Source organism: Arvicola amphibius, chromosome 3, assembly GCF_903992535.2.
Source record: "Arvicola amphibius chromosome 3, mArvAmp1.2, whole genome shotgun sequence".
Lineage (NCBI taxonomy): Eukaryota > Metazoa > Chordata > Mammalia > Rodentia > Cricetidae > Arvicola > Arvicola amphibius.
This window is the reverse complement of record NC_052049.1, coordinates 7,081,128-7,092,356: the sequence shown is the minus strand read 5'-3', so window position 1 is coordinate 7,092,356 and position 11,229 is coordinate 7,081,128. Positions and strand designations below refer to the sequence as shown.

Here is an 11,229-nt window from a genome sequence, read left to right as displayed (position 1 = left end):
CTCTGAACAAGGGAACAGGTACCAAACAGCAGCTTTTTATTCAGCATCTACAGGCTGTGAGAGGACCAGTGGTAACTGCGGACACAGCACAACACCCCTTCTTTAGTCACAGTGGTGGATGGGATGATTTATTCTTCAGATTCTCCAGGCTTACGAATGTCATCAATCTTCAGAATCATTCTAACCATCTGTGTGGCAAGAGAGATCTGCTGCTTTTTGCCAATCAAGGTTTCTATGACATGCTGATGCTGCATATCTGAAAAACAAACACAGCAATCAGTGGTCCCCAGAGCACACACATTTACTATCAATAAGCAGCTTCAATTTATGTAGTTACAATAGAGTGAAAGAAACATAGCAGGCTGCAATGTGCATCTCTGTGTTCCTAACTACGGAGGAGGCTGAGGTTCAAGGTCAGCCTGGACAACATAGCAAAATTCCATTTCAAAAACAAAAACAGTTTAAGACTGTGCCATTTGTCAGTTCACGGACAGAGAGAGGCTCTCCCTGCTAAACTATCAGCCCCTGGTGGACTTTGGGTGATCTTTGCCTTCCGTTGCATCCGTGGGTGAGCCCACCATGCTCCAATGGACAGTTTTACAAACTGTCTAAGAGACTGTCCTGGTTAAACGCAAATAGAACAGAAGGCAGGAATGTGGGAAAGGGACTTAAGGGAGGAAACGGTGTGGGGCGAGAGTATTCAGAAAACATACCTACATCTATATCCACCTATCTATAGCAATATCAAAGCGCTAAACAATGAAGTAATATAGGTAAAAGTAAATATAAAAAAGTAATATAGTAAAATAGGTAAAAGGGGTTGGAGATGCTCAGTGATTAAGAGCATCAAGTGGACTTCTATTCCTAGCATAGCATGCTTACACCCATCCAATTAACTCCTGGTCCAGGGGATCCAGTGCCCTTTTTTGGTCCTCAAGAGTACCAAAGACACACACACACACACACACACACACATTACACTACACTACACTACACTACACTTAAATGCATGCGGGCAAAATACTCATGCACATAGAAATCCTGTCTCCAAAAATTTTCTTTATGTGTAGACCTGGCTGTCTTGGAACTCGCTCTGTAGACTAGGCTGGCCTCAAACTCAAGAGATCTGACTGCTTCTGCCTCTGGAGTGCTGTGATTAAAAGTGTGCACCACCACTGCATGGCTAATAAATCTTAACAGATAAAACCCCAAACGAAAAATCCCAAAGCTGTAGTGGTCAACTGGCTACAAATTTCCCTATGTCATTTTCAGAACTGCCAGTGCTCACGACAAGGAAGCTAGTCAGTGACATGACACCTCAGAGCACCCAGAGGGACTGCAATGAAATCCAGTCTTTGCAACGCTGAGCCAGTAGACACTTCATGTCAGAACAAGAGCTGCTATTTTGTTTTGGATGCAGGTGTAGACTGAACCCTGGTCTCCTGCTGGATGCTGGAGCCACTACTGTCAAAATCCTTTCATAAACTTTCAAGTTCTGTGGTTGGATTCATTGCAGGAATGCAGGCATGGTCTATTAGTAAGAAATGTAGCGAAGTTTTAGCAAGCTAAATGTATGCCACCTTTTAAACAGCTGACCTGCCAGGCTGCTACAGAGAATTCAAAGTTACCAAACACTGCACAGCCACAGACATCCAGGTGGTATGCTGTGAAGGGGACAACTGTGTAAGGAACGTGAGACATCGGTGTGAAGGAAGACAGTGTTGCACTGCAGTCAAATGAGTGTCACCAAGTCTAGGTCCTACAGCAGTCTAACAACTAAAACCAAGAACTCACAATGGGCAGCCTCGTGGCACGAACTACTCAGCACAGCCAGAGTACAGCATCTAAGTCAATGGAAACTGGGCTCACTCAAAAACCGACAAGCAGCTCACCATTTGTGCCCTTATGCAGACAGTCAATGCCAAGGGCAGGGTTGGACTCCTTCACTTGTTTGGCTCGGACTTCAGTCATGGTCTGGATGGGATTCATGCCACTGTTTTCCGAAAGGGCCATGGGGATGACCTCCAAGGCGTCCGCGAAAGCTCTCATGGCATACTGCTCCAAAGTTGGGCACTGGAAGGCACAAGGGTAGTGAGTGCACTAGGCAAGAGCCACCCGACCCAACAACAGTTCAACAACAGTACCTACGCAGACACCAGAAAAGTTAGCCAGGCAAGCTTAATAAACCATGGTGACTTCATCTACAGGATGAAGGTGGCAGGATAGAAAACACATCTGAAACCACAGACACAGCAGTTCCCACTGTGACTCTGCCCGTTACCTTATCCGCTTCTTTACTGACTGCCAGGGCGCATGATATTTCAGCAGCCCCTCCTCCATACACAACTCGATTGTCGCGGATGAGGTTCCGGATGACACATAAGGCATCGTGGAGGGATCGTTTTGCTTCTTCAATGATCTGGGGAGAAGAGCATGCTTCAGTGCCTCATGCAGGCAGAGCAAGACCCTGGAGCCACTGAGCCACCTCCCAGCCCAACAACAGATTATCCTCACCATCTTGTTGCCTCCTCTGATGAAAATGGTCACAGCTCTAGAGTTCTTACACTTCTCAATGACCAACATTTTGTCTTTTGTGGTGCCAAATGAGATCTCACGCACCACACCAGCGAAGCCTAGCTTCTCGGACGTAAGCTCTGAGAACCTTGGGACGATTCGTCCTCCTGTTGCAATGGCGATCAGCTATTAGAGGACACAGATGTGGTCAATGCTAGTGACCTTCCAAAGCTGGACCACAGTGAGCTACATCTAACCTAGGACCACCCTGTTCACCAGACGGGCAAAGCGTTTTGTTAGACCAACAGGCTCTGGGGGCTGGTGTACCCAGTTCTATTGTCAACTCCCAACTCAAAGTCTCTTACAGTCTGGGTGGCCCTGTCTGCGAACCCAGCTCACATGTCCCCCGCAGCACAGCAAGTGCAGAAGGAAAGGGAAGCAAGGCTTGTCCAGATCAGGGCTTAAGAGAGCTGTTCTGCTACTCCAGAAGGTACAGTACCAGGCTATTCTACCCCCAAGAGTCAGAGAAGCCCTGAGAGTTGACTGCAGCACCAGAAATACAAAGCATCGTGATTCAATAAAGATGATTCTCTAGCATTCTTCCAGTTACTCTTCCTCTAAGTTGTTGCTTTTCGTGTGTGGTGGTGGTTTCAGGCAGTGCTGTCCAAGTGGCACCAAATACCAGCATACACTGCAGGTTCACCCCACACCCAGCACGGGCTGAGTGATAGCCTCCTACCTCAATCTCGGGTCCTCCTACCCAGCGAACCGCAGGGAGGTCGTTCTGAAGAAGTAAATGATTGGCTTCATCATCAAAACCCCACTGGCAAATAGCCAGGTTAGCACCAGTTTTTTTAATCTGGGGAAAGAAATGCCACAAGTCTCATCAATAACAAGTAGTTGTTCCTTGTTACAGGACCTGAAAACAAGGGAGATGCACAGCAGTGTGGAGCCAGTGCACTGAAAGGAACCACAGGAAAGAACACACCGAGAAGGAACATACACGTGTGTGTCTTTACCGGATCTTTCTAACGCTAACACCTGCCAATGGAAACTATGCTTTCATTCCTGTTCCTTCACAGCTCTTGCCTGCTCCACTCAAGCCCAGGGGAACTGGTACGAAAGGCACAGCTAGGACGCCACACTCACAAGGCAGCCCAGGAAAACCAACCTCTTTCCTAATATGCCATTCGACTTTTCTTACTGTACTTATTTGTTTCAGACTGACACCGAACACAGGCAACACTGCCTGCTATTTGTAACCATGTGACAAAGTCCCCAGACGGTAGTTCAGTTAGTTCCCGTGGAGTTGGTTCAGGGAGCACTGCAGGACTCACCTGCTGAATCATCTCCTCGAACTTTTCCTTTTCGTATTTCTGCAGGGCTTTGTAGTCCTCCACAGAGGTCACATCCAGCTTGTGCTTTGTCTTTGGCTTAGGTGGCTCAAATGGACACGTGAGAATGGCAATCTTAGCATCTTTCACTTCCTGTGGGGAGGAGAGAACCCCTAAGTGGTGGTCGTAGTCAGCAGCACTGTCCAAGTGTAAGAGCACTGACTTACTTTAGGCATCTGCGGGTGACTGAAGTCCTTATCCACAATCACACCCTTTATAAGTTTGGTGTCCTCCAGCCTCCCGCCCACTTTGCCTTCCACTTTGATGAGCTCAAAGTCAACGTCTCTCCGCTCCATATCTGCCACTGTGAGGACGGCATTCACAGCGATCTCAGCCATTTGTCGATGACAGCTGTTAACCCTGATGAAAACAAACAGCTTTCACATTCCTCAAACATCACCACATGCAACTCAACAAAACTCCCGGGAAAATCAGTGCTGCTTCCAAGTTCAGAGCCAACTTGGGCTAATAACGGCCTACGCAAAGCAGTAAACACGAGCCGTGTGAACCCTTTATGATCCTCCTCTTACATGTCTTGAAACTTAAGTGACTGTCACCTGGTGGTGGCCAGGTCCACCTGAAAGCAGGATAAAAAAAACATAGACAGATAACTCTCCTCCATCAGGTGATCTACTCGGATACCAACTACATTATGTTAACTTTATTTCTGTTGTGGACATCTGGACCTTCGCTGCAGGTGCTCAGCTGTCCTGTGTTTTCTCAGAGAGAACGAGCAGTCCCTAGACGTCTCACAGTTCAGGTTTATCACAGCTGCCTCTATGCTGAGACCACTCCTTCTGCTAAAGCTACCAGGTACAGAAACTTCAACAGCTCCGCCATTAAACACCGCTCATTAAGTGATGCAACAGTGGGTTACAAGAATGGCGAGATGGCTCAAGGGTCAAAGCACTTGCTCCCCAGCCTGCTGACTCACCCGGCAGGAGAGAGCAGACCCCATAAGCTGTACATGCACACACAAAATGAATGTAATTAGAGCACTAAGTGGGAAATCAGAGGGCAAAAAGGAGAGAATAAAGACACCACCAAATACTCTCTCACACGAAGAATATTTACATTAAAAAAAAATGGTATCAAGCAGGAGGTGACAAACAGGAGCAAAGTCATGAAACGCTCTGGTGAAGGTCCTACTAGGAGCGACTAAAGAGTCATGTGTAGTTATGCTTTTGCTGGGTTTAAATATCATGTAATAGCAGCAGACTGGAGTGTCTGCCACTGCAGACAGGAACACCCCCTAGGCTGAGACCACTTAAGTCTTCAGAGCAGATGTTAGGAAATATTGACAGAAATTGTAAGATGGGAAGGTCAATTTTAAAACCACCCTAATTACATCTTTAGAGCAGTACATTTTGCTTACTGAATAAAAAAATATGCTTCGCCAGAATGACTTCCTAGTGAAGAGGTGATGGGAGGAAGTGTCAGAAGAACTTAACAGTCAGGGTGATTTACTAACTTAACCAGCAAATCTAGCCTCCAACAAAAACACAGGAAAACAAGCAAACCACACTGCTGCCTTTTAGAACAGGCGAACAGTCCTCCAAAGGGCAGGCTTGCAAACCATACCGCTTTACTGATAGGACACGTACACTTTGGAGCCCAGCGTGGTTTTTGCAGTCTGAATCAGGGGTTCAGGGTTCTTTATGTCAACAAGGACACTATCACTGATCTTGTCCAGGTGATCTATAGCAATTCGGGCAGCCTGTTCATAGCCGTCAGCGATTCTGATTGGGTGGATGCCTCGGTCCAGCAGCTGCTCGGCTTCTTCCAACAAGGCACCAGCCAGGACTGCAACCAACAATAGACAACTAGTTTAAGTTACAGCCTTATATGCTACACCCAAACTAATTCTAGAATTGGGCTGAATGTAATCTTAGAAGCTAGGGTTATGACTGAAAGGGAGGTCATTTCTCTTAGTTTTGATCTTAGTAAAAGTTCAATAGGCTGCCCTTTAAAGATGAATTTGATACAAAAACTTAGGCAGTGGGGGCAGTGAGATGTATCTGTGGCTTAAGGCACCTCCTGCCATATCGACAGCACCAGAATTCCCACATAGGAGAACTGAGTCCCAAAGTTGTCTTCTGTTCTTCATGTGACCCTCCCCACAATAAACATATACAAAATGTAGGCCACAATGTAAGAACAACAGTTTAATTGGAAAGCAGAACATTTTGTTTCTGTGGCCAGGGACTTCTGCTCAGTGAGGGCATCCTGGCTTGTGGAGGCCTGCCGAGCGCCTGCTCCCTAACCAACCTGGCTCCCCTCCGCTCTTGTGTACAGAAATGAATTTGGTTCTGCTAATGTTTAACTTGCTGCATTCCAAGTAAGTCACCAAGAAAAACTATGGCAAATTCCAAGAGTGTTGACTTAAATTAGCCATAGATGTGTTTTCATCTCCTTTGATTTGCACATCTGCACAAGCATGTGCGGGTGTGGAGCTGAGGAGTCAGCTCTCTCCTTTTACAATGTGGATCCCAAGGGTCAAGCTTGGGTGTTTAGGCTTTGCTGGTGAGCAAGCACCTTTACTGGCTAGCTGAACCATCTTGCTGGCCCTCAAACTCTGGATCGTTCTGAAGATTTCAAATCTCAGAGGAAAAAAATGCTAAGAACAGTAAAACAACAGCAACAACAAAAAAGAACCAAACGTGATAACCCATGTTTTATCCTCCAATTAACTCTTTGAGAATTAGTTGCAGGAATCAAGGCATGTCACTCTCCTTCTGTATTCTGGTATGAGAACCATTTCATGATGTATAACCGTGATGTAGCTCAAGGACAATGGACATTAATACAATAACCTACAACCCAAAAATTTGCCTCTTGCACATTTATCTCAACAACTTTTGCAGCTTAAAAAGGACACATTACAAATTGTCCTGTCTCTGTGCCTGCTTCCTTTCTGCTCTTTCCCAACACTCACTTCCCAAAGTCTGGCTCACTTGTGCTATGTGTTCCCCAACTTCAGCCTGTCCCATTGTCCTCATGACTGGATACAGAAACACTGGCTCTTGTGATGCCTTTAAACCCTCTTAAGTTAGGAAGGTCGCTTCCTTTCTTACCAACCACTCCTGTGGTTCCATCTCCAATTTCATCGTCTTGGGATTTGGACAGTTCAACCATTAGTTTGGCAATCTGATGATCAACATCCATCATGCTGAGAATGGTGGCACCATCATTTGTTACGGTGACATCGCCATCCTTATCTACCATCATCTTGTCCAGCCCTGAAAGACAAAAGTTCAGCAAAATGATATGTAACCAAGGGCTAGAAAGAGCATCTCAAACAATTCTTACTGTGACATTCATTAGAAACAAACAGTCCAACACACATAAGACGTCCACCAAAGAAAGCCTTCTACCAGCTAATCCAAACTCTACATTGGAAACAGGCTAAGTGTCTCAAACCAAAGAAATGCGACCAACCACCACATACAGAACACTATTGAATACAGCATTAACTCAGGACATAGGTGTGCTCTGGAACACGCTAATGAAGGGAAGAAAAGCCCATCTCAAGCTGTGAGCACACTAAACTGCGAGGAGCCCGGATATTTAGAGCTTCTTGACTGAACAGAGCTGCGGGACCGCCCCACTGCATTTCTGAAGGTGTTACTGACTGTACCATGAAGTCAAACCTTTATTAATGATACCAATGGTTCTCTCACCGTTTGGTCCCAGAGACGTTCTCATTGTGTTTGCCACAGCTTTTGCAGCCATTATGTGAGACTAAATGAAACAGAAAAAGCAAATATCAGCAAGTTACAGGTCATTTCAACAATTAAAGGCATGCAGCTGATGTTTACAGAAAAAAGACTTGATGTAATTTCTAAAAAAAAATTCTAGAAATTTCCACACTAACAGAGAGGTCTGACTTAAGCAGGAACTTTCACAATGATAAGCTTTGTGTTTTACATTCTCAGCAGAGGAGGAGGCAGGCTCTCCATTACTGACCTGGAGAACAGAAAGGCCAACTGTAAACACAACACCAAAGCTCACCGTAGTAGAGAAACACTGCATTAACCCCACAGGACAGCCACCCCCGCTAACATTCTTAGCAAATACTATTTTCAAAAGTTCTGAATGATGGCTAAAAATTTAGTATCAATGACCCTATGAGGACAGGACCCCGAGACTGCTGTTTTAAACTGCTCTACAATTCATCTTCCACCTGAAATCCTTGTACAGATGACAGACCAAACTTAGCTGTGAGAGATACTAGTGTGAGGTTGGAAGGTTAGCTCACTGACAGAGTGGCTGAGATAGCTGTGGTCAAGAGCATTTGCTCTTGCAGAAGACCCAGGTTCAGTTCCCAGCTCCCAATGGTCTGTATTCTAGTTCCAGGTGATCAGATGCCCTCTTCTGGCCACCACAGGCACCAGAGTGCACACACATACATGAAAGTACTCACACATACATATAAAGTAAATAAACCTAAAATAAAAAATACACAGTACAGACATCTTGTTATTACACAAATCTGCCCTGTGCTTAATATAAAAACAGTAAAGTTACATATATAACAAACATTGTTTAAAAGTAATGTTGTTTTATGATTTAGTCTCAGTAAAAGTTTGATCTGTATACCTATTTTACATATATCTATACCCTGGGTTATGTAGAACTTCACAGGAAAAAGATGTAAAAGCCCTATCCATATAAGCATTATGGTCATGTAACCTTCACCTATGGCAAGCAGATGGTCATCTTGGGTGACCCCCAGTGCATCAGAAGTTCTATGATATCAAGGGCCAACTAAATGTCCCTAGACAGAAAAGCCTGAATATTCAAAGGTGCTGCCCCAGAACACCCAATTCCTAATACTCATGTTACCATCCTCACAGGCCCGAGATCTTGATCCTTACACTCTAGGAATGCGAGCCACAGCTCCACTGCAACATCTGGTCTGGTTCGTTCATTTTCATTGAAATTCTTGTAACTCAGGAGTTAATTACAACAATCTCCCCACACCAAAATTTATATCAATGTTATTAAAATATTCATGGTACAAGCCTGAAAGGACCCTTCACTGTCCCCAGACATACCTGGCTCTCATTTCCTTCAATGCCATCTTCTTTTATACTTGCCACCACCAATTCAGGTTAATATCATCCTACAGAATTCCAAGACTATATCCCCTCCTCTTCCTATTCACTAATTAACTTATTTTCTAAGAAGCCCTTTGACAATTCCAAAGGCAGAAAAGGACTCTTGGTGATTGAGCACTAAAGCTGGACAGCAAAGCCCTCTGGAGCAGTTCTGGCTCTCTCTCAACTCCTCTTCTGGGGGGCAGGTGGATGCACACTTTTCTAACCACAGAAATCTTGGGTGTTTTCAGAGCTGTGCAAGCATACATGTTCATTAACGTCTCTCCTCACCCCCAATGGCAGACTAGAAAACACCAAGTTCATTTTGTCTTTGCAAACTCTGGGGTCTCTTAAAATGCACTTTGCAAGTATGTGTTCGTAAGAGGCTTTTTGAACAACCATCACTGGTTAATATTTCTCTGGGTGCCCAAGGATACTGGGCACCTGAGCTTATTTTTGGTTGGCTACCTGGGTATGTATTATTGAGCTGAGGTCAACAGTTTAACACCTCACACAGAACAAGCCTCTACTACAAATAATCTGGCCCCGAACGCCAAGGCTAAGCTCACTGCTCTGCACCACTAGCTCTGACTTGGAAGTAGACTGACATCATGGCCCTTCTCTAGCACAGCAGCTGGGACATCTTTGGAGATTTCTCTGTCCCTAAGTGCCTAATTCTGTAAGCAGACCTGCCCCGAGCGAGGACCACTACAACAGTCCACGCAGTTAGCACAAACAGCAGACACAACACAGCTGTCAACATTAATTACATCGGTAAAATTCCTCCCACCCTGAGGTGGGGATAAAAATGGAACTCAACACATAATACATTCAACCTGAAAAAAAAATCCCCTAGAAAGCAAACAGAACCAAGCATCTATAGTTGCTCTGGCCACTTCTTTGGCTACTCCAATACATCTGTCAAGTCCTTGGCATGAAAGAAAACCTGGAGGCATGACTGGCACACGTGAAACCTAAGAAGGGGCTCCGTGGCAACACCTGTCAGTGACTTTTTTTTTTAGGGTTTAATTAAGTTTATTTTATGTGCATTGGTGTGAAGGTGTCAGATTCCCTACAACTGGATCTTTAGACGGTTGTGAGCTGCCATCTGGGTGCTGGGAATTTAACCCGGGTCCTCTGGAAGAGCAGTCAGTGCTCTTAACCACTGAGCCATCTCTCCAGCCCCGTAAAATTGTTTCTTATCTGGGATCTGTCCTTTTTTTATTCCTTTCATTTACAGGACATCCCTTTCTACTCAACAATTCGGCTCTGCCTTTCCTCAGGGTAACGTCTTTGTTCCCTTATGATGGGGCTCAAGAGCTCCAACTTTGGGGAAAATTATCATAATTTGCAGCCAACTGTGTGTGCTCCATTGAAACTGTCTCCTTCCACTCCAAAATTACGTGTTTTCTGGCCCACAAAAATCTACCATTTCCTCTGAACAAACACAAGGTTCTGGCCCAAACACGTGTGTGTGTGTGTGTGTGTCTGGCAGTTTCTTCTCTCAAAAGTTGGAAGAGCTCCCTCCACTGTCATCCTCCAAGTAGCCATTCGGAAAGCACACGGCATGTCACGCGCGTGCCCCTTTTCTGCGCCTTTAAGTTTCTCCCTTTACGGGACGGCACCCTCTACGGCACATGCCATTTACAACCGCACCGCCAGTGACTCCACCTTCCGTTTGGGATCCGCGGGCCGGCTCCCCAGGTGAGCTGATGCATGCGGCCTCACCCGGCTCGGAAGGGCCACCCCACCTTCGGGCTGAGGCCTCGACGACCTCTCCCCCTCCCAGAGGGTGGGTGTGCACACGGAACCCACAAAGGCACCACGGAACCGGGGATTCTCGACCTTTCGGGCCAGCACATGGCTGAACCGCTCCCAAGCCAGCGCAGGCGCAGAAGAGCGCTCCGGCCGCCTCCCTTCATCCCGCTGCCTGGCGTTGCGGGCCGTTACCTTGAGGGCCTCAAGCCCCATGAGACGGGACTTGCGGTCCTGATCCTTGATGATGAGGAAGGGGCGCCCATACTCATCGAAGGCGAGGGTCCCAACGGACGCCATGGTGGGCAAACTAGAAGAACAGGCGCTTCCCAACAACCGGCAAGGGACCACTCCGGAATAGAGAAGGCACCTTTCTCTCGCGAGACGACGCAAAATCTCGCGCGCGTGCGCAGTACAGACCGTGCGCGATTTTTTTTCTTTTCTAGTGTGACTTTTTTAACGCCGCA

At 46.1% G+C, this 11,229-nt stretch overlaps 1 protein-coding gene across 1 annotated transcript; it reads right to left on the bottom strand.

The window, feature by feature from the left end:
• Window positions 1-14: 14 nt before the first annotated feature.
• On the bottom strand, window positions 15-11,156 carry Cct5 (chaperonin containing TCP1 subunit 5). Its single transcript, XM_038321120.1, has 11 exons — window positions 10,958-11,156; window positions 7,589-7,649; window positions 6,983-7,147; window positions 5,513-5,711; window positions 4,076-4,268; window positions 3,852-4,001; window positions 3,254-3,373; window positions 2,515-2,700; window positions 2,282-2,419; window positions 1,893-2,073; window positions 15-256 (listed from the first exon to the last, which is right to left on the bottom strand). Exons 1-11 carry the CDS (start codon window positions 11,060-11,062, stop codon window positions 129-131), a joined length of 1,626 nt encoding a protein of 541 aa, XP_038177048.1. The 5' UTR covers window positions 11,063-11,156; the 3' UTR covers window positions 15-128.
• Between the last annotated feature and the right edge of the window lie 73 nt (window positions 11,157-11,229).

Excerpts from the sequence above, each read along its gene's own strand:
- Cct5 (XM_038321120.1), bottom strand. The coding sequence starts at position 11,062 with ATGGCGTCCGTTGGGACCCTCGCCTTCGATGAGTATGGGCGCCCCTTC. Across the intron at positions 7,148-7,588 it reads AACGTCTCTGGGACCAAACG|GGCTGGACAAGATGATGGTA; the intron begins GTGAGAGAACCA and ends TTTGTCTTTCAG. Across the intron at positions 3,374-3,851 it reads TCGAGGAGATGATTCAGCAG|ATTAAAAAAACTGGTGCTAA; the intron begins GTGAGTCCTGCA and ends TTCTTTCCCCAG.